Source organism: Psammomys obesus, unplaced genomic scaffold (genome assembly GCF_907164565.1).
Source record: "Psammomys obesus unplaced genomic scaffold, mPsaObe1.curated_primary_1811, whole genome shotgun sequence".
NCBI lineage: Eukaryota > Metazoa > Chordata > Mammalia > Rodentia > Muridae > Psammomys > Psammomys obesus.
In genome coordinates, this window is record NW_026591918.1 from 2647069 (window position 1) to 2670318 (window position 23250).

Here is a 23250-nt window from a genome sequence, read left to right on the forward strand (position 1 = left end):
TGGCTGGCAGGAGACAGACACTTGATTGTTGGCTTTGGGGCCTACTTCCAAGTCTTAACTTCCAATGCTAAGCCTATCACTTCTCTCTTATCCTTTGCCACACTACTTTGAACTGTTCTCTCTGCTTCCTTCACTAACTGGCTTACTGAAGGCTCTTGGTTCATGGTGTGGCCCTTTCAGCTGCTGGAAGCTCCCAAGCCTGGTGTAGGCAGTTTTACTACCAGGCTGCAGCAGTCTCCTGGATGGCGGGAGGAGGAATGGCTTTGTTCCTCTGACTCTGAATTCTCCAGGTCTGACGCAGAGACTCTGTGCTTCACTCATTCCCCATGGTTGACTGGTCTGCCTGATGAGGTTCATCATCCTGCTAGAGATGTCTGGGGAGTCTGGATTCTTGGTCCAGTGGTCAGTTTTACTCCGCCACCCCCCACCTGTGACAGTGCCACGGAGGGCCAGCTGAGCCACTCTCTCCTGGCACCAGTGGTCTACGCTTTCATTTCCCAGGCTTGGCAGGTAGGTTTCATCATCTGGGTCACGAACCCTTACTCATCCTCTGCCATCTGTTGTGTGTATGGAGCTTGGGGTCCTCTTCAGGGATGGGAGAGCAGGACAGATGTGGTTGCTGGTTCCTCACCTGACTGCTAGCCCTCTAAATCTGGTTCCTCCTCACTATGCACATTTAGGCTTCTGCAACACCTCCAGCCTCCTTTCTGCAGAATTGGTGGAGAAGATGGTAGTACTCTACATTATCTGGAGACTCCATGGGGCACATTTAAAGGCCTCCAGGAACTCCTGTCCGGACAGTTGACCAGGCTATGGTAACGGGGTGGTGGCATACAGACCAAGGCAGGTCCCACTCACCCGTTTGGCAATTTATAGATTTATCTAATGGGATCCTGCAGGATGAATAGGACCTCACCACTCAGATGAGAGAGTGCTGAGGCAGAGATGTTTAACATGGCAGAAGTACTTCGGTGCACGTCATGGACTAGGCCACCATGTTTCCTAGATCTTGGATTTTCTCTCATGAAATGGAGATCCTCACTCCCTGAGGCAGGTCTGTGAGGCTGGAGATGGCAAAGTTGAGCTCCTCAGGACAATGACTGGTTCTGTGGCTTACAACTCTGATCACCAAGCCTGGGGATACAAGTGGTCCAGTCCCCTGCTCCTGTATCAGAAAAGAGCCCACACCCCTACCAACATTCTGTGCTGGCTTTCGAAGATGCAGGTACCAGGATTCATGGTTCCGACATCAGTCACAGGGGCATGAAACCATATTAAAAAGATTATGGCATCCCTGTCTTCAGTGGCTTTTCCCCATTTCTGCAGGTCCTGGTGGCTACTCCTCCCCAGGTCTAGGCTTAACCCGTTTCTGAGCCAGTGCCGACATGGATGTGCCAGGGACTTTACACACACTAGCCACTCTTTTTACCTGGCTGGTGTTGGAGGGCTGAGCTTTGCCCTTTGGCAAAGTACATTTTCCTGCTGGTTCACCCCATAAATGGTTACTGTAAAGTCTCCGAGCTGAAAGGGGACTGTGTGCAGGTGGTGGCCACTCTATTTCCCAGGAGAGCTGTACCCTAGCTTCTCCTTGAGACCAGCCAGTCCCTACTGTGTTGCATATTTTGTTGCCGGTAGATAGAATTATTTTGGTAGCACCTTTGCATTATGCTGAGAGCAAGATGTTAGGAAAGGCAGCCCAGAGGAAGAGGTAATGCTGTCACTTGTTGGAGGGCTGCGGTGAGACATTGCCCCTAATTCAGAACCAGAGGAAGAGCCCCCCCCCTTCCCCCAGAATTCAGCTTGATAATTTCTTTCTTATTCCTATGCGATCTGTTTGGAAGCTCAAGGCTGAGAGCCCATCCCTAGGAACTGCCTGGGACTACCACATCAGCAACAACATTTGCTGACCTCAGGTTTGTCTAGTAGGCGTTGGAGCATGCAGTCGCTAGGGCCATGCTTTGGACCTTCCTTTGAGGCCTTGCCTATGAATCTGACTCAGTTCTCCCGTTCTCACTGAGTCAGCCTGAAGCAGGGCCTCTTTGGGTTCTAGGTGCTTCTCCTTCTGCCAGACCTGAGTCTTCTTGGCATCCCAACAGAGTGGCTGACATGACACATTTCCATGGGAACAGAGTCTGACTATAGCCAGACAAGTAAGTAGAGAGGTAGAGGAGAAATGTGTGTGTGTGTGTGTGTGTGTGTGTGTGTGTGTGTGCAGTGTGCATGCTTGTGCCTTTTCAGGTCTGTGTGTGGTGCTGCTCTGGTAGCCCAGGGTCCCTGCACAGGTCCCTGTTTTCTGCACCAGCCTTGCAACCTCCTCCTGGTAGTACTTGAGCCTGTCTGCAGCTCTTTCATCTGTAGCTCTTATATCTCTGTCACTGACATAATATCACACAGGGGTCCATCCATCTGCATAATCACCTTCACCTGTTCCCACAAGAGAGTTTAAGAGGTGTAGGCTGTTGGAAAATGACCATAAAGCCGGTACGCAGATGCCTTCAGTGGCCAGACCAGCATCTATCACAAGGTAATTGCAAGCAGAGAGCATGCTTGGGCTCTGTGTCTGAAAGAGAAATGGGGCCATATTTACTCTGATTGTTAAAGGAACGAGAAAAAAGACAAAGGAAGTCTTCCCTTAAGGGACAAGAGCAGTTCTTGGTTCTTGGGTCTTCTGTCCACACTTGGATAGACCATGGTTTTCTGATCATAATAAAAATGACTAACAAGCTTTTCCCTTCCCACTGTGTCTTGGGTCCCAACTGCTTCTTTTTACTAGTTGTGTGGTTTGGAACAATTTTCCCCTCTTCTGAACACCATTCTCCTAGCTGTAAAATGAGTGGAATGGACGAAACCACTGGTTTTCAAAACCATGTTCCATGGATCCTTAGAGTTCACTGGCAGGTCTGGGAAGAAGGAAAGGAGTAGGTGGGAGGGAGTCTGTTGTACCATTCCTCAGCGAAGCAGAGAAGCACACTGCTTTATTTCCATTGGCTCTGCACTCACGGTTGTAGAATGCAGACATATGAGGAGCGGTTCCTTTCTACGAGAAGACAGGGTACAGGATTCTGGGGTTCACGTCACTTACTCAGTGCCTGCTCGTCTCTAGCTTTATTTCAGTGAAATGGCTGAGCCTGGGCAGAGGGAGACTGGACTGGAGAGTAAGGACAACAATAGTCAAACACAGAGCAAGGAGAGTCCTCGCTGACCTTGTGGTGGCCCTGCCCTCCAGGAAGGGGTCGGGGCAGGGTGCTCCAGACCAGGCTCTATGGACAAAGGCAGTTCCTCCCTGCGTACCCGCCACACTCTGTATGGAGCACTTGGCTTCCTCCTCCTGATCACTGTGAGCCTCAGCCGCCTCCCCAAGTGTTTGTGTTACCTCCACCTGCTCAGGCGTGCCATGGGGCCCTGCTGTGGAGCCTCTGTTGCTAAACACTCACACCCCAGCCACTTAAAAGCCTGTAGCTATCTGTTTGGCATCCTCCACAACCTCTCACCTTCTGAGGCAGGGCCTTCCGCTCTTAGCCTCTGGGTTCCGTTAGCCCACACCTGACCTGTTAGATTTCAATCTTTCTGTTGCCCTCCATCCCAGCCCTGCGATTCTTAGCCTGTCTGACTCTGCATCTCATAAAGGTTAAGGAAAGGCTAGGTTAGGTTGCTAAGTTGTTTATCCCAGGACCACAGAGCTGTTGCCAGTGGACTCTCTGCATACCCCTACCAAAATGGTCTCTGCTGATCTCCATGGCAACAGCTCCCAGCATGCTGTGAAGCATCTGAGAGTGGTTCTGTATGTGGCCATGCAAAGAAGGAACTGGGGAGCATGTTTCCCTAGGTGACTCACAGCAGTCAATCAGCCTGAGAGGTTTGTGGTGGAAATGATTGTACATGTTTTCAAAACTTTATTTTGGGTCAGTGAGTGGTTCCAAAGCTAAGGTGAGAAAAGGTGTCCCAAGGAATCTTGCCCAAACTAACTTCTTTCACTGAGCCACAGAGCAGCTGCCTCCTAAAAAGTCTGTCCAGGCTGGGATATGTGCCATATTATTTCATTGTGTAACCCTGGTTTTGGATGACTCTAAGCCAGAGTCCCAAATAAAAGACATTTGAAAGCAAAGCAGTCTACTGTACTTCTGGTTCTCCTTCACCCAAAATACCTCATACCTTGCCTTCCTTCTTTAGGGTGTAGCCTACTAAGTTCAAGGTAAATGGTGAAGAAAAAACCTGGGGTTTTGATTCCCAGTCCTATAATTCTCATCCACCCAAGGGAGCCATTTCCCCTTTAGTGTTATGTTAGCTGAGGGAGCCTATGTGGATATGGCGGTTTGCCAGTTACATGGAGGCATAGATAATTTCCTGAAAGACACTATGGGGTATAGAGAGAATAACTTTCTGTGAGGCAAGAGGCTTGGTCATTGTGCTGGCAAGACTGATGTCAACTTGACAAAAACTATGGTCATTTGAGAGGAGGAAACCTTGGGTAAGAAAATATCTCCATAAGATCTGGCTGTGGGCAAGACTATAAAACATTTTCTTTATTAGTGATCAATGGGAGAGGGCCAAGTCTACTGTGGGTGGGGCCATCCCTGGGCTGCTGGTCCTGGGTTCTATAAGAAAGCAGCTGAGCAAGCCATTGGGAGCAAGGTAGTAAGCAGCACCCCTCTATGGCCTGTGCCTCAGCTCCTGCCTCCAGGTTCCTGCCTTCACTGCTTTTGATGATATGGAATTATGAATGAAATAAATTCTTTACTCTCCAAGTTGCTTAGGTCATGGTGTTTCATCAAAGCAATAGTAACTCTAAGTAAGACAAGCTCATCTTTAGATTTGATCATCTGATTTTGGGTTAGGGACTTGCCTTTTCTATGCCTTGGTGTCTGTGGTTGTATAGTGAATAATTTGACTCTAGCATCTTCAGTATCCTGGAGCTGAAAGACAGGCTGGACACAAGCAAAGCTTGGACATGGATGTCTTTGAGGAAGGTCATGGTTATGTTGTCCTGTCTGTTGTTCTGGGGTGAGAGCAGTCCTGCTCCCTACCTCTCGGGCTAGTCCTTGCCCTGGAGTTTGATCTGTGGGTTTCCTTGGGTATCTTCTGACAAATCAGTCTCCATAGATGGTGAATGGTCCGGAAGCATCCCCAAGAAGTGAACCTGCTCTCATGAGTAATCTGTCTGGACAGGAATGAAGTGACTGGATAGGGGTGCATCACGTTGTCCTTTTCCTGGGACTCATTGGCTAATTTCCAGGACCAGTATGGTTGTTCAGGCTATAGTCTGGACCCATGCACTAGTTCCATGGGATGAGTCATTTGCTGTGTTTCCATCATCTAACAGGCCCCTCTTCGGCCCTCCTGGAAGGCTAGTGGGAACTCATCACCTCTCCTCAGCTATGTGTCCTCCTGTAGGCAGGCTCATTGTCTTACCTTCCAGTTTGGGACACCTCTTTTTGGTCTGGGGAAGAATATTCTCCTGCTCATACCCCATATCTCCAAGAGACCTTGCTTCTTCAAGAACCTAGAAACCGCTCCCCCTCTTCCTTTCTTTCTCTCTCTCTCTCTCTCTCTCTCTCTCTCTCTCTCTGTCGTAGGTACTCCCACCCCAGCTGAGCAGCAATTCTCTGGCAGAGCAAGCATATGTGGGGATAGGGGGCTTGATGTACCAGTTTTATTTCTGTTACTATGATAAAAATACCCTGACAAATGGGAGACAGGTTTATTCGGCTCATAGTTCCAAATCATAGTCCATCATTTCTCCAAAGTCAAGACAGAAACTCAAACAGCTTGTCACATCATATTAACAATAACAAAGAGAGAATATACATATCTTTTCCTGCTTGTTTGCTCTCAGCTAGCTTTCTCTTATCTCACACTGTTCAGGACCTCTTGCCTAGGAAATAGTGTTGCCCACAGTGGGCTGTATCTGACTACATAAGTTAGCAAGAAAGATAATCCCCACAGACATGCCCATAGGACAATCTGATATAGATGATTATAGGTTATTATAGGTGCCAGTTAAAACTAACAAGCACGGGGGTTGGAGGAACAACCTCTGAGGGATCTTGTGAGTTCAGACCTCTCAAGCTGCTATTTTATATAAATCTCTGGGCACACCCTCTTGGTGGAAGCATTTCCAGGTATTATTGCCTGCTGACAGATTCCATCACTGAGTTCCCTATGAAGCCTGGGAGCTCAGATATCAGCTGGACCCTACAGCGCTCGCCCCAGGGCCTGGAAGGTACAGAGAAGACAACTCTGTGACAAAGCTGTGTGACTGAAAGACAACAACAACGGTGAAATGGCACAAAGGCACACGTAGGCCAGTGCTGTATCCACAAAGCGTTGGTCCTGAGGACTCTGCAAAGAGAGGGCAGCCAGGTCCTGGTAGCAAGAGAGAGGTGGAAGCCTGGCTGAGGGTGAGAAGAGAGGGGCCAAAGAAGTAGCCCTGGGTGGGGCACAGATTTGATGTTCAAACCTAAGACAACAAGCTTGGTGCTTAGGTAGTAGAGAGCATGAGAGATTTTTGAACAAGGGAATCTGTAGAAAGACCTTGAGTCATATTGGAAAGAAGGAAGAAATTCAGCTATAAGTATGGTAGACTCTCAGAGCAGTACTCTTGGAGCAGACTTAGCATGCTCAGTGTAATGGTTTGAAGGAGTTTCTCCTTTCAGGGAAAGTCTTAGACGTCAGGGCGGCGATACCGGAGGGTCCTTTCATAAAATGGAAGCATGAGAGAGGGTGTCCTGTAAAGGAGAGCAGGGGAGTACAGGAATACCTAGTCTCTCAGGTCTCTCTTTGGCTGCTGAATGAACTGCATTCACCAACTCACACTTCTATCCACTGTCATCTGCCATCCTCATGAGGGGCAAAAAGCAATGATGTTACAGATCTTTGATGGGCATTTTTAGAGTCAAATAAACCTTTTCTCTGTGTAAGTGACTGGCTTCAGGTGCTCCGCTGTAGTGCTATGCAGCTGAGTCTGGCCCTCTGAGAGCTGCTCCTTTGTAATCACTTCAAGCCCTGTACAAGAAGGCAGGTCAGATCACCCTGATCTCCCTGGATCAAAGGAAAGATTAGCTCTGAGCTCCATCCATGTTCGCTGCACTGCCCACTCTCCATGACGACGCCTCCTGCGAGACTGTCAGCCTTATATCTGCTTTTTTTTTTTTATCAATATGGGCAACTAATTCTCTGGACATTTATCATTTTAAACTGTCACAGTCCAGTGCCTTTCCCGGGGACCAAAATCAATACTGATCTCGGTGTGAATACTTTCCTGACAAGGTTCCTATTTGTAGATTCACAAGTAGAACTAATGTGTGTTAAAGCTATTCACTTTGGCATTTTGAAGCTCCATTGACACATTAAATATAGGCGTTCACCACAACGATTAACCTTACAACTATTAAGTAATAAAAATCCCCCATACATATTTATTAGCTGAACATCCGGATCCAGCATGATGCCCTTCCTGATGATGGGGGAAGCTGAGAGGGTGGAGAGGCTGAAGGGAGATAAACTCCATTTGCAGAATATTATGAGGGTGCAGGAGTCTTGGGGGTGGTCATCTTGGTGAAAAGGGAGAGGAGGAAGTTACTTTGTGAATGAATGGATGCTCAGGCAAGTGAAAACTGATAAGGAACCAAGGTGGGTGGCATCTTGGTTGAGGGGACCTGGGGTGAAACTTCCCCTTTCTTAGCAGTTTTGGAGTGAACATCTCTACACGGGCCTTAGTTTCCAATCTGTATCATGGAGTCTTCCTAGCTGGTATATAGTGCCATGGCATATACACAGGAGGCCATCTCTATATTTACTGAGAATGTCAGGCAAGGCTGCTCACAGTCAGGAGCAGCCGGATCGGGGGATCTGGTAATCACAGGGTCAGCTTGTCATCCGGAGGGCTCCGAGGGGTTATACTTCTCCCAGCGGGGAAATTGCTTCCCTATGTTTCAGCAATTGCAGCGAAGGATAGAGACGGGTACAGTCGTCCCTCTTGGGACTGACGGTTAGTGATTCTAAGTGACAGCCATGCTCACTGATGGGGACTGCTTCCAAAAGCCCTGAGTGCACGCCTGACCCTGGCACACACTATCTGACTCCAGCACCCTGGAGTGCATTCGAAGATGCGGTCTGAGCCTGTGGATGATACCATCACTCTGACGATGCCACTGCCATGCCGACCGTTTGGTGTGAGTGTCATGTCTGTTAGCTCACCGTGTGTGTGTACATCGCCTCATCAGGGGGAATATGCCACAGGAAAAAAGAGGTGTTCTGAAATGGGCCCCCTGAAGCCCTAATATCCCTGCCACCCCTGAGTCATTTAGCCCTTCTTATCATTCAACAGTGTTCGTGAACTCTGGTCCATGTAGTGGAGAATATCCAGAATAGTCAAAATGAGAGAGCCAGGAGCAGGAATGGGGTTCCTGGAGAAAGAGACTATTGAGCCCAACTACCCACAGAGTAGAGAACAGCTCTGTAAGCTGAGGACAGCATGGGGGTTGGGGCACTGCGCTATGGCAACCAGAGACCTTAGAGAGCTTCCAGGGGGGGGAGTATATTCCTGTCAGGGTTCCCTCTGAGCTCCAGGGATGTCTGTCCTCCTACTGGGGCCAAGCACAGCAGGGAGAGGAGGAATTTCTGACCACTAGTTTAAGCTTTCCTAACCTTGCCTGATACACTTCTCCCTTGGTTGGGGTCAGCCCCATGCTGTGATCCCAGGCTCCGCTGTCTCTGGTATGTACATCTTTATGACAGATTTCCTGAATGTTGAATTCCATCTAGATTTGTGTTTTCTGGAAGACCGTGGGTAGCATGAGCTGGAAGTGCTTCAAGAAGCAAAGAGTCAAGCACGAAAGCAGAAGTTTGAGATAGAAATGCCTTAAATGATGACAATTCGTAGAGGCAGGAGCCATGGCAAAAGCAGTGCTTGGGGCCTTTTCTCAGAGTTGCAGTTTTCTGGGAACCAGGGTGCATGCATGTTTGGTATACTGTAAATTTCTCCCAGGAGAGAAAAGCTGTTGTGTGTGTGTGTGTGTGTGTGTGTGTGTGTGTGTGTGTGTGTGTCTTCATGAGAGAGAACTTAAGGAGAAGGGACCACCAATTGTGCGCAGCTTGGGTTGAAGGCAAATGAATGAATCTGGGTTTGAACCAGGTCTGTGGACTGTAAAGTACCTCCCTGTCCCAAGACATCCTATCGGCGCGCTAAACCTGTTTCTTCTCTGCCTCTGGCTGCCATGATAATGTTTCTGCCATGACCACCAAAGGAAACCTGGAACATGGAGTTTCTTAGAAAAATGGGGTCTCTAGGGCACTGGGGAGATGGCTCAGGAGTTAAGAGTACTTGCTGCTTTACCAGAGGACCAGAGTTTGGTTCTCTGTGCCAACACCATTCAGCTCAGAACTGCCTGTAACTCCAGCTCCAGGGAACTTGATGCCCTCTTCCAGTATCTGTGGACACCCACACCCACTGGAAACACATACACACACAAATAAAAATAAAATTTGGTGTTTTGTTTGTTTCTGTTTTGTTTTGAGAGTGGGTCTCTCTATGTAACCTTGGCTGTCTTGGAACTCACTCTGTAGACCAGACTGTCCTGGAACTCAGAGATCTGCCTGCTTCTTCCTCCCCAGTGCTGGGACTGAAGATGTGCACCACCAACACCAGGCAAAATCAATCAATCAATCAATTAATTAATTAATTAAAACAAAACCGTTTTCTTCCTGCACCGTGGGGTTTTTTCTTGACTGGAAATCCCAGTCTCTGGTGTTTTGGTAGGTGCTGAAAAGGTGATCAGGACTCACAGGCATGTGGCTCTGGGCTGGCGACCAAGTGCCTGCCGGGACCCAGGAACTCTTCCAAGTTTTAGCTGGGTGGCCTGAACCGGATTGATTCCCACACTGTGAGGTTTCCTCTCACCTGGGAAACACAATCACTGCTGTTTTAGGGTCCAGAGTTCAGTCTCTTGGTTGCTGTGCCTTCACTGCTTTCCTGCTCCTCAGACACAGTATCCTCCTGGCACTGCCATGGAGGGTTCCCCAGTAATAAGAACAGGGACTGTCTGTGACATGAACTCAGGGGCTGGCTCTTTGATCACCTCCCCCTGAGGGGGGAGTGGCCTTACCAGTCCACAGAGGAAGACAATGCAGCCAGTCCTGCTGAGACCTGATAGACTAGGGTCAGAGGGAAAGGGAGGGGGACCTCCCCTATCATTGGACTCGGAGAGGGGCGTAGGAGAAGAAGAGGGAGGGTGGTATTGGGAGGGGATGGGGGAGAGGGCTACAGCTGGGATACAAGGTGAATAAAGTGTAATTAATAAAAATAAAAAAAACTTTTTTAAAAGGAACCCTAGAGAAAGCTGCAAGAGATCCACTGCACTGGGGGTGGGGGTGGGGGGGAGTAAGAGCCAGGAGATGGTGGATAGCTTTCACAAAACTGTAGTCCTTTGTTGACCTGCCTCACTTCTGCTTACTCGGTGGGTGGGGGAGGAGGGATGGAGGGCTCACACTAGTTTTCCTGTGATCTCAAAGGGAGAGAAGGCAGCCTGATACTACTGATAGAATTCTACCGCAGAGTGGCTGGTTTGACACTTGACCTCATCCTCACAGGCATTCTCGTAAGCTTGAAGGCCTAGCATTACAGGAGAGTGACTTGCCAGAGGTGAGAGCAGAAGAGAGAATCCTGACACCACATACTTCCACCTTCTAGTGCAGAAGGTCTGAAAGGAGGCTGGGTGCTTCTTCATGGGGTGGAGGGCAAAGACCAGAAGGCCTCAACACTGCCCTAGGGGCTGATCCCCCATCACTTGGACCTGTTTCCGGGACACCCCACCAGCTTGGTAGGTTAAGCTTGGTGCTGTCAGAGGACAGATGCCAAAGTGCTCCTGGCTTTCCTCTGTTTCTATTTTCTATCTTGATGGAAAAATTGTGATTTTCACACTGTCACGAAACCAATAGGTCCCTGACATATGTTTTTGTAATCTGTGTAGCTGGTTTCCTGTACTTCTGACAGTTCTATTACACGTCTGACAGTTATATGAAATTTTTCCTCTGGGAAGTTGAAGGGGGCAGGTACCTCCTCCCAACCACTGTAACTCTCCCGCCCCTTGCTCAAACCTGTATTTGGAGACTAAAAAACAGCCCTGCAGACTTTTCAGGGCCCTAGGTCGACTGCAAGCCTCCTCCTGGGAGGGAGGGTGAGATTTACAACCAAAAGCCCTGTGGGGAGGGGGGTCCCTGAACAACTGGAGGTGTGGGGAAAGCAGGAGACCAGAGGACTCTGGGGCCAGCTGTGTTAACTCAAGACTCCGTGGCGAACAAAGAAGCTGCTTGCCTTGCAGAAGCCTGCCTCTAGCCAACCTAGACCATACCACCCTGTGCCAAGGGAGGGAGTGGCTACATGAAGATGCCACATAAAGATGGGCTGCTTAACTGGCCCTGGTGTGTGGGCAGAGTGGTGGTCCATAGCCAATGCGTGCACATGCGGGTTTGTGCTGAATTTGGTGTCTCACCTTTGTGAGACCATGCCGGGTCCTAGGGTGACAAGGCCATTCATGGTTCCTATATTTGGAAGTCCCTCAGAGCTATGCACCAATTTAGTGCATATACCCATAGATAGAATTCCTCCTCTGGAAAGGCTCATTCTCTGGGCTGGGATTGCATGTTGGAAGCAAATGTGTCAACAGGCATATTTCAAGGTCAGTCCATGTTCGAGGGGGAGATGCTGGGACATGTTTTGATTTCACTTGGCTGCTGGTGCCTGGTGCTGAGGTCCCTATCTATCTTCAGGGCTAGTATAAAAATAATAGAAACAGTGATGGCTGAAGACATTGGAGGGAGAGAGCAATGACCAGTGTCACCCCTGCCATGAGCACTGCTTCCTGAGGAGGTGGGAGTCTGGCCACGCTGGCCCTGTCACTACCTTGCTGGGTGGCTTTGGGCAAATCCCATTATCTCCCAGCCTCTGACCAATGAGGAGGCTCTGAACATTACCTTGGGGATTCTCTGTGAAGCACGTGTAATATGCTACTTGCCCCGGAACGGCACCCCAGGCGCTCAGATGCGAAAGCCGCCGCCGCATCTCAGCCTGCCTTCGAGATGTTATTTGGGTCCTCTCAATCCACTTAGCCACTCTGATTTTCCTGTCTATGGAAAACGAGGTGTTGCCATGGTAACTGCCACAGTACACGGGTGCTGTACTGACGATGCCTCTGAGGTACAGAGCTGCTTCTCAAAGAGATACACTTTTCAACATGTCATGTAGGATTCTGTACTTGTTAGGGAAAATCGCATTTCCAGCAAAATGACATGCTTCTCGTGGGCTTGCCGATGCACCGCTCGTGCCTTCCTTAAACAAAAGAATTTCATTCACCTCCTCTCTCTTGCCTGTCTGGCCTGCCACCATCTGCCACCCTTTGTGAGCCCCTAGTGCCCTTTACACAAAACCTGAAGCTGGAGACAGGGTGGCAGAGGGCAGGGTTCCACTCCTCAGGCCCAGCCTCTAGAGCTGCTTCCCACAGAACAGAGAAGTCCGAAGACAAGGTTTCAGGTAGTAGCCAGGGGTACAGCTTGTGCCTTTGCTCGTTTTTGCAGCTCCTAGACTGTGGCTTTGTTCCAGGGTCATCTGTAGAGAGTCTTAGTGAGGGGATGTTATCCCCTATGAGGCTGATTGTCCTTACTGTATGAGGTTAGCAGATACACCACGGCTTTCTATTCCCCATCGGACAGTGGGTGGGGCATTAGGCTAACACCGGTCTTGGCTCTTTCAGCCTGCTGACTTAGAATCTAAAAGTTTATCTCTTGACATTGGTTCTGTCACCTGCGCAGAGGGCAAGTGAGTGGAATCCTCCAAGAAGAAGGACTCTCTCATGTCATCTCCAGATCCCACCCTCCTTGGAGTCCTGTGGGAAAACCAAGAGTCACCTTTCTTCCAGATACCGGGATGTAAATGAGCCTTCTGGCTACTCTCACTAAAGTCCATGCTGATCTAGGGATGAATCCTGACTTGGGAAATGCAAATCAGTAGCCTCCTGCCCCTGAAGTCAACTTGTATACATTGGCCCATGCTGAAGGGTTATGTTGACCATATTGATGAGGGACCAGGGCAAAACCAGCAAGCATTAATGAGTTCTGGTGAATCAATGAATGGACATTATAAGGGGTCATCAAAGATCAGTGTTGAAAGAGTTAAATGTGTGCTCAGTTGAGGGTGGTGTGCCTGGCCTTCACATGGGGCCCTCAGGACTCACTGGCCATGCTCAGGGACAGACAAAGCAAGGGACTCTGTGATACCAGGCTTATATGTGATTATGCAAGCAGTTCAGGAGAAGTTCAGATTGGCTTTTCAAAAAATGGTAAGCTCCCAGGTAATCACCGCGGGGTTCGATAGGCTGGTAGCAGATCCTGAGCAATTAAGAAACAGTGAGGTTTGTGTCAGACTAGAGTAAAATGGCCTCTGCCCTGGTCAATGAAGGTGGTTCAAAGGGAAGAACTCATTCCTGATAGTAATTGGATGCACAAAGTTTGTGCTGGTCTCCAACAAGAAGGAAAGAGCGGGTACTTCCAAATTACACCCACAGTGAGGCATGAGTAATTCAGCTTTGATAAAAGCAATGTTGACCGTTAGGCTTCCTGATGAAAGATGGTGACTATGGCTTTAGGTTCTGGTCAAGCCTTCAATCTCCCTGCAGATAAGTCCTCACTTAGAGGACTTCATCCTGGGTGAGACACAGGACCCACACAAGGCCTCAGCTTCCTTTATGTTTCTGCCTCCAGGGGCCTCGTATGGGTTCTCTCTGACTCCAGTGTCCCAGCACTTTTTTCACATTGAGACACAATTGAGTTTTCTAACCTATAATGCTGGTTGCATCACTTTCTTGTCAAATACCTTCTGATGGATCTCTCTTAGAATGAAGCCCAGGTCCCTCTGTGTAATAAGGTCCTGCATGACTGGACTTCTAGACATTGGTCCCAGTTCGCTTCTCAGCCATGTGATCTTCGTGTCTCGTTAGTCATGTGGCTTCTTTCAGGCCTCAGAGGGTTTCTCTTTTCCCTCTGGGATGACATCCAAGCTGGCAATCCTGTGTGTTTCCCCATCTCCGAGCCTGGCTGCTTCCTGTTTCTTTTCCATCACCTCTCTGCCTAGGTGTCAATCCCCCACTTTCATGGAAATGAGGATTTTCTCTGGTATGGCAGAGAGTGTGTTTGTCTCCCAAGCATCTTTCTTCCTTTCTTCTTTATCTGCAGCCTCCCGTGTGGGTTAGACGCATGGTTGCCCCTAAAAAACAAGGCTCCCAGGCTCCCCTCCTGCCAGCTATGTTGCTAAGTTCTAGTCCACAGCATACAAATGGAAAGACTCATGGGAAGTGTTCCAAGAAGGAAGGATGCATGATTTTTCTGCTTTCCTCCTTCCTGCAAGCTGGAATGCAAACTGATACTGGAACTTGGGTATCCCTCTTTGAGCCAAGAGTGGAAGTTACTTACTAAGAAAGGCAGAGCAGAAAGAGAAAAGGTGCTTGGCTCTCTGATGACTTGAATGCTGCTCCGTCCCAGACCCTCCGTCATTCCAGATTGCTTATCTTCAGACTTCTTTTATATGAGAGACAAATAAGCTGCTATCTTGTACTGTTACTTCGTAGCTCACTCTAATTGGTGCAGGTGCGTGCAACTGAATACCTGCCAGTCTCAGTTCCCCCCTTTAGCCAGACATTGGGAGGGGCAGGTGTTCCAAAGCGGGTGCCTCTGTCTCTGTCAGTATCTGTAATACTCTCAGGCTTTTTTTTTTTTTTTTCTTCTTCACATTAACAAGATGGTGTCAGCAGTTCCAAACATTAACACTTCAAGAGGTGGCCGAGACGGCTGGAGAGGGCAAAAGGTGCTCTCTTCAAGCGCTTGAAGGCAAACCTTCTCTGGCACTCCAGTTGGCTTCCTCAGGGCATCTTCTCAACCAGCATCTTAACTCAAGGGAGGCTGGGGCAGCACAGCTTGGGTTGCTTGACCTCTAGAATGAGCAAAACCTGGTACTGGTACTGGTTCCTTATTGGGTAGCTCTATTCACTGACACCTTTCCAGGGTCACTGTGATTGACACTAGGTGACCCTATAGTGGAGTTTCTGAAAGGTCTCTTTTGCTGCTATGCATGGGTGGAATCAACATCCTTGTACCCCATTACTGAAAACGAGCCTGGGTGTATGTTAGGGCTATTCTTACTTGCCTCCGGACAAGTATCAGAGAAGTGAGTTCAAGTTCATAGATTTGAGATACTTTGCGTCTGGTTCTCAAACTTGGTTATACCTCAGAGTCCCAAGGGGAGTTTTGCAAATTGCCTGAACTACACAGACTAAGTGTTCTGGAGTGCGACCTGGGTCCTGATGTTTCTAAGTGCTTGCTCATCAGTTCTGATGCTCAGTCATGAACAACAGCTGGCTCAGAGTCTGAGATGAATTAGCCTATTTGTCTTGGTGGTCCCTGTCCACTCAGGCTCTGAGTTTGGTAGACCTGCTATAAGAGTTTGGTGAACAAATGAATGTTTGAGGGCAAGAAGAAGGGAACAAAGTTGTTTGGTATCTCAGGCTCTGGGATCCCTACTCTGTTTCCTTGGCTGCTGCCTGCATCAGAACTTCTCTCTAAGGGCTCCTGGTTGCCTGTTAACTCTGTCTTCTGACAGTCCCCAAGGCCCATGGGAACCCTCACACCCACTCCCTCTTCAAGGAAATCCAAAGCAGTCAGACCCATGTGCAGAACCCCATACACAGCTTTGCCAGCTCTGACTGGAAGTCTGGCCCTCCCATCTCTCATCTGGCCACCAGCAACGGTACCAGACGAAGCATCTCTAAGAGATGTGTCATAGTCCTGAAGGGGGCTGTCCTTTGTTTGGGGGGAGGTGCAGAAAGGAATCCTGCCATCTTGGTTGGGTGGCATGGATTTCTGCTGTAAATGCAGCCTGTCTGGGAAATGCCCAGGTGCCGTGTTTCAGCAGCTCTGAAACCTAAAGCTCAGAAGGCTTTGAAATGCAAATATTTTGAAGGAAACATAAGGTAAACATGAGTGCTTATTTCCCCCTGATGAAAACAATATGCTGTTTGCTCTGAAATGTAAATAGGGTCTAGATGGCTTTTAAAGCAAGCCATGGCTCATATTTTTAGGGCCAGGGTAATCGTGTCCCTAAAATACTCTTGACAGCCTTCCCGCCCACCAGCATCCACACACCCTCCTTTACCCCAGGCACCTCCTTCCCAGCTCTGCTGCCTTTTCCTACAAACATTCTACATCTACCTCCCCCACTCCCAACTTGAATACTCCCCTCCCCTCCTCAACTTTCGTCTGGTTTTTCCAATACTGCCCCAGAGTACCTTTTGCATAGAACTGGGTGGGGTGGGGGCTTGTCTGTAGCCAAAGGCATTTTGCTGACTTGAAAGAGATTTTATGGTGCATTGAGCACTAATCAACTTTAATAAGTGTTTAATGCAGGAAGAACATTTTGCCCTGTAGCCCCAGGGTCCAAGCTGACCATGCCTGCTGGTGGCCCTCTTTTGGTCATGGAAGGACAGCCACTGGGGCCCGGTGGTTCGGGTGGGTGCAGCGAGTGACAGCTGCAGAGAAAGGAATAATTAGCGATCTCAACCCCCCATAATGAGTAGCTCCATGATCCTTCTTGGAGCCATTAGGAACATCTATCTTATTAATGATTGTTCTCGACAGCCTCGGGCCCGGGTGCCCTATCCTCTCTTATGGGGCTCACGTTCTTTATCTGTGCACTGATGAACAAAGATGGAAGGTGGTCATTTGTCATCTCCCTTAGTAGAGGGGGTCTGGGCTTTCTAGGCCTGCCACGGCCCTGGGACTGCTGAAAAGACCTGCAGCCATACCCCATGGGCCACTAACCCTGGATCTGTCTACTATCCCCAGCAAAGGATATGGAACCCTACTGTAACCCTCATTGCCATCTCCACCTGTGGCTTCCTCCCTCCCTTCTCCCTGCCACTCACCTGCGGGTTCTGTTCTCCTGAGCATGGTACAGGTGCCTACTTAGAGGCTCTGGATGCTCTCCTGGTCCACACAGCTGATTCTCGGGGCTGGGACTGAGAAGCAAGCGTTTCTGGGCTTCCTTGGGTTTCTTGTGGGTCCGCACTGTGTCGCAGGAAGCGTTTAGGGAGACTACAGCTATTCATGGTCTAGTCTTTTCCAAGGCCAAGCCTAAGCCAAGAATTGCAGACAGGTACTTGTCATACAAGCTGCTTCTGCTCCTAAGATAGGGATCTAATTGGCCTAAAGATGCCTAATAATTAAAAATAGACACATCAAATTCCATATTTGCTAGAAAAATGTAGTTCTTGGACATAGTAACTTGGTCATTCCACATGGTCAGATTTCATGGGCATCTGGTTTTAATTTTTTTTTTTTTTTTTTAATTTTGACAGTTCACCCCAGGCTCCACAACTCTCTATTGTCCATGCCTTATTTGACTTGCTCATTTTTATTATCTGCCTGTCCCCCGGTTTGGGTTAGAGGGAACTACTTAAGTCTATGATTTTTTTTTTCATATGTTACCTGTAGATCTATTTTCTAAAGCTATAAAATAAGGAAAATCAGAGTTAAGCCTGGTGCAGATCTCATACCTTGGAACCCATTTCTACCTCAGCTGTCTTAAAGTTTTCGGCAACCTTGAACACAGTTTGTAAGTTATTCTCATTAAGGTCAAGTAAGTAGCAGCATCCTGATGACCATGGAACACAGCAAAACATGTCCTATTGGAACCAGGGTCTTGGAGGTCAGAATTAGCAAGGCAAGAGAAGCCTTGGCTAATGGTTGTTTCCTGGAGGAGGAGCGTGGACACAGCTTCTCACATTACATGCGTGCAGACAGCAGCATGCCTGTCTGACCTGTGCTTATTCCCACTGTGTGGATCTCCCCCTTCTCATCCTGTTCTCCAGAAGGACCACAAGCATGCAGCTGCTCATGTGTGCCCATCTCTAGCCACTCAGCCCTAGTCACACCCCAGCCTTTCATCTGACACCCTGGAACCAAGGTTTAAAGGCATGAAGAATGGCCCCTGCTCACCAACCCAACAGAACCTGTTGTAATTGGTTCCTACTAAACCAGTTTGACCCAGCTTTGGATCATCTTTAAAGTGTGAGCAGCTTGTTTTAAAATCATTTTTAATAAAATACAAACAGATGAGCATATAAAATAGAACATCAATCTGGGCCTTCAAACAAGACAAGGGGACTTTCAAAGGGAACTAGAGATGACATCATTTCCTTGGTTAACACTTGTTCTTCTGAGTTGGGTCTTTAACAGTTTCCTGTAAAAGGTAGTTATCTAGGTTTGAGGGAGTACACCATCTCTTTTGCAACTGCTTAACTATGTTATTTTTAATTTGAAAGCAGCCATAGCTTTTAAGCTGTGGCCTTGTTTCAATAAAACTTTATTTGCAAAATTGTAGTGGGTTGGATTTGGCCACTGTGGCCAACCCTTGCTCTGGTCTATGTTAAGTATTCTGCACCATTCTTAGAGTGCCTTCATAGACACATTTAGCAGCAGTGACGGGAGAGGCTTTGGAACTTTCTAGTATCAGGTCCCTGATGCCGACTGTGCACAGTCCCCACTAGTTAGGGACTTATTCCTGATTTCAAATATACTGTGTCCAAGCATTGATTTCCTCCAGAACCCCTGTCAGGGTTGAGAATTCCCAAGAATGGCCACAAGACACTAAGAAAGAGCTGTGTTGAAGTTCGCTGGAAAAGATTGTTGTACTCAGTTGGTGATGTCTGCCATGAATTATGCAGGAAGACTTAGCAATCGTGTGATGTGCCCTGACTATTCTTCAAAAGGAAGATCTCTGCACCTGATACCATGTTTTCCAAACAGGATCTAATCTTCCTAGGCTTTGCCTTCTAGTCTGTGGTCGTCCTGTGGCCTGTCTTGACTAGTCAGAAGAATGCCACTCTCTCAAGTATGGACTAGGTGAGTTTGGAGAGGAACCTTCCCTCCGTCTGGTCAAGTCTCCATGACAATGCTTAATATTCACTGCCTTAAACTAAGGCCTAACTCCTGGTCTGCCCCAAGTGAATGCTACTGGCTTTTTTTCTGAGTTGTCAGGTGGTACAGAAAGTAAGATGGCCATTAGAGGCTTTGCAAGAGATAGGGAGCTGTGAGCAGATAACCAGGAGGGTTCCTACCAGGAGATGCTAAGGTGTATAAAAGGACATTTCCCCCAGAGAGCAGCATAGGTGAAGATTTCTGTCAAGAAGGGAAATGCATGTTTTAGGAAAGAGTGCTGTGATCACAGGCATGCACCACCATGCCTGGGTCAGAGACTTATATTTATGGTGACACTAGAGCCAACTTCCTTATGATCTCTTCATGCTCAAGTCCTTTCCAGCCTTGGCCACTAGTACCTGTGGCACTAAACTGTAGGAAACTTGTCCCCCTCCCCCAATAACCAGGTCCTACTTCTCCCTCTGAGTCTTTGCACGGTTTGTTCCCCTGGCTGGAGAAGTCTGGGAGACTTCACAGAAGATATGGTATTTATCAGCCACTGAAGGGGATTATGGGAGTATAGGGGAAAGGCATATAAAATAGCCTGAATGTTCATCTTCTCCATGAGCAGAGCTCTGGTTGCATAACCAGGACTGCAGTACTGTCTTAAGTGCTGCATAGGAGGAGGCACGGCCTCTCTGCAGTCAGGTAGAGACTCCAGTAAATGCTCAGGCTGCACATAGCTCAGGCAGGCAGGAAGGCTTTGGGACCTGTGGTCCTTCCAGCTGTGAGTCACAGGCAACTGCTGATCCACAACTGCATTTGACCTACAAAGCTAGCAATTTCTTATGTGCCACCCTAATCGCCTCTCTGTGACTCTGTAAATGGGGTTAATAGCAGTACCACTCTCAAAGGATTGTGGAGAGATTAAGTGAATTAACACCTGTGTGAGCACCTGGGCGGGAGCCCAAGCACAGCACGCAGGCAATAACAATAGCAAACACCCGCTTGGAGCACCTACTATGTTCAGGAGCTGTCAAGCGTGCTACCTTGTTAACTGTCAGGTTCGCACAGCATGCTTGCAGCAAGCACAACCCCAACGCTACAAGACAGGAGAAGGCTGATCTCCAGAGAGGCAATGTGCCCAAGTTGCATAGCTGGCAAGTGGGGATCCTGAGTTTGAATCCAGCAACGCTCAGATAGGATCATCGATTGGGTGGATAGGTGTTAGAGGAGGTAGGAGTCCCTCCTAGAACTTCAGCTTGGGGAGCTACATAAACAGGGTTTTTGAGAAGAATGCATACATACACATACCCACACCTCTCTCTCTCTCTCTCTCTCTCTCTCTCTCTCTCTCACACACACACACACACACAAAGGGGACATTATTAAATTAGCTTTCATGCTTTTATGATGGAACCTGGGTAATCCTGGCTGGTCTACACATTGGACAGACAGAGAATCAGGGTTCTGATCTAGGAGCTGGGTCACCTGAGCAGCCTCCAATGAATGCTGAGTCCATGTTGAAAGATCAAAGAAGGGTCTGGAGCAATAAGTACAGTTCAGCCAGTAAAGAACTTGCCATACAAATGCAAAGATGTGAATTTGATCCCCTGAACCAACGATAAAGAGCCAGTGATGGACACACTTGTATCACAGCACTGGGGGTGTGGAAAAAATGAAAGGATCCCTGTGGTTTACTGACCAGATATCAGAGCCTACTGAGCCAGCTCCAAGTTCAGGGTAAGACCCTGTCTCAAAAGGCAAGGTGGATGCCTCTTCAGGAACACCACACGTGATGATAAATATTTTCCCCTATTTTTCTCCATCTAGAAAATCTAACCACAGCAAGGAAATCAAGTCCATACTTGTAACTTTCATCTATGTCCATCGTGGCGTCACCAAACGCTGACTTGGTAAGAGACGCTTGGTGGGCACCACAGAGTAGTGTTTCTTCCAGGCAGATGCTGTTGACAGGAACAGCCTCTAAGTGCGGGCAACAACGAGACATGGAGAGAAAATGGGGAAGCAAGGAGTTCTGAGTATTTACTACTTTTGTTTTTAGTATAATTTATTTAATTGTGGGTTTATATAATCTAATTTTGAAATAATAGCTGTATTTAACACCCAGCTTATAAAACTTCTGAAAATTTAACAACTGGCTCCTGTCAGCTAATAGGAGCTGGCTCCAGCATGCCCCCCCCCCCCAGGGTTTCTATGGGAAGTAAATAATTTAATGCTTTCAAAATGCTCAGGAAACCCCGGCAGACTGAGTCAGTCCTCCATTATAATTAGCTGATTTTCTGATGGACTATTCCTTTTTTTTATTAGAGCTTGAGTGTTAGAAATCAAGGCCCAGGGAGATATTTTTTCCCTACTTAAAGCTGTTCTCACGAGGGAGAGAGTCCTGCTTGCAGGCAGCCAGCGTGGAGTCTGCCACGAGGGTCTAGGATCCCTCCTCCCAGACGTGGATGGCAGGGGTTGCAGCTTGTCTGGCTTATGACCATCCTGAGCCTTCGCAGTACCACCAGTTATAGGTGTGCCCCTCTGGCACCCCAGCCTTCCCTGGGGACTTACCTGGGAATTTTCACAAGGAGCTTGTGTCGGGGAATGCCATTTCTTGGGTGCTGATATAGGTAAAAAAGCTGGTGCTGTCTTTGGCTCCCTTAGTGCTTTGGTCTACTGTAGGAGACTGGGATGTTTGCAGCTTTCATCAGACCCAAAAAAGCAGTGAGAGGGCAGCAGTTGTGGAAAGAAGCACATTTTCATTTCCCCACTGAGATGGATTACTCAGTAGAGAGAGCCATGATTGTTAGAACCCAAAATCTCCTCATATCCCACAGGGAGAGGAATGTGTGTGGAAGAAACAGTGGAGAAGTAAACTCAGCGTCTGATGGAAGTAGTGAAAACGCTCATTTTATCAAGCATGGGCAGTGGGGCAGGGTGCTAATACATTCTGAGCTATACTGACAAAAATCCACAGCTTCTGCTCCCACGGAGACTTCATTCTGGTAAAGAGAAACAGCGCCCAGCGGCCGGCCTGCCCCCAGCCAGCACCTAGAGCCACCTACGGGAGCAGCTGACAGTTGTTGTAAAGAGTGTCGACAGGCTCCCGGAAGGGATGGGTGATACTCAGTTTACTTGTCGTGGAAGTGAGCAGAATGTTTGCAACATGGTTAAGGAGCAGAGGAAACAACACTTCAGGAAGTATGGCCTGTACTGCCGGGCCAAGCAGAGGGGAACAGTATGGTTCAAGGACCTGGGACAAGGCTGAGTGAAGGCACCAGACAGCAGGAAAGTGAAGGACGGAGTGAAGGAAAGTGGTCCACGGAGGCTGAAGGAAGACAGCAAGGCGATGATGGTGTTCCCCCACACCTTCCCAGGACACGTGCGTGGGTGCCACTCTACACATGGGGACCCAGAAAACTATAAAGGTAGAGAGGGTGGAAAGGAGGAGGAGTTGGGGAGGGAGGGAAGGATGGAGGGAAGGAAGGAAAGGTCAGTCCTGGGTGCAGAATCACTCTGTGGCTCCAATCCACAGGACCTCTGGAGAGCCAGGAGACAGGCCATGTATTCTCCCCACTCGTACACACACCGGACAGTCCACAGCCCTGTGGACGTTACTCCGGCTATGCAGCTTGGCCTTGCCTGTGTGCTGAAGCTCTTGCTTAGGGAACCCCTAGAGGGAGAGGGATTCAGACATTCACCTCTGTCTGCTTGTTGAAGGACACAGATGAGACACCAAAAGTCCACAGAAACTGTTTGCTAGAGGAGGAGTCAAGGGAGTGAAGTGATTTCACGGGCCTGTAATCCCAGTACTTGGGAGGTGGGAAAGGTGGGGTTCCGAGGTACATACTATATTTGAGCCAGCCCAGGCTCCATAGAAAGATTGCCTCCAAAAAGAGGGGATGTGTTAAAATGAGTCAGAGGAAAAGCACATGTGAAGGAGGAGTGAGGCCAGTAGGTCTGCACAGAGAAGCACTTGATGGAAGGGCTCAGGCCCTGGGCTTGGGTGACAAAGTTTTGGTGACCCTGTTGTTGGCACAGTCTGGTAGCGCAGGCTGTACAGGTGGAAGAAAGGGCAGTGGAGAGTCAGAGGCAGTGACGTAACTAACGCTCTCTGGATAGGTCAGCCGTGGCAGAAAGAAAGAAATATGATGGTAAGAGCTGATGAGGGTTGGAGAGCCCACTGAAGAATGCAGGGAGAGCCCAAAACACTTTAGTTTTGATCAGCTCTTTTTTCTTCATCATTTCTGCTTGTGTGTGCTGGAGATGAAAAGAAGGAAGAGGAGC

General features: G+C 48.5%; 1 protein-coding gene across 1 annotated transcript in view; it reads left to right on the forward strand.

Annotated features, from left to right (window-relative positions):
* Nucleotides 1–12821, forward strand: part of Rps24 (ribosomal protein S24) — a 276279-nt gene extending 263458 nt beyond the window's left edge. The window contains exon 5 of the mRNA XM_055612405.1: nt 12810–12821. Coding sequence (XP_055468380.1) covers nt 12810–12815 — 6 coding nt within the window. The 3' untranslated portion in view covers nt 12816–12821. The remainder of the gene's footprint in view (nt 1–12809) is intronic.
* Nucleotides 12822–23250: the final 10429 nt, after the last annotated feature.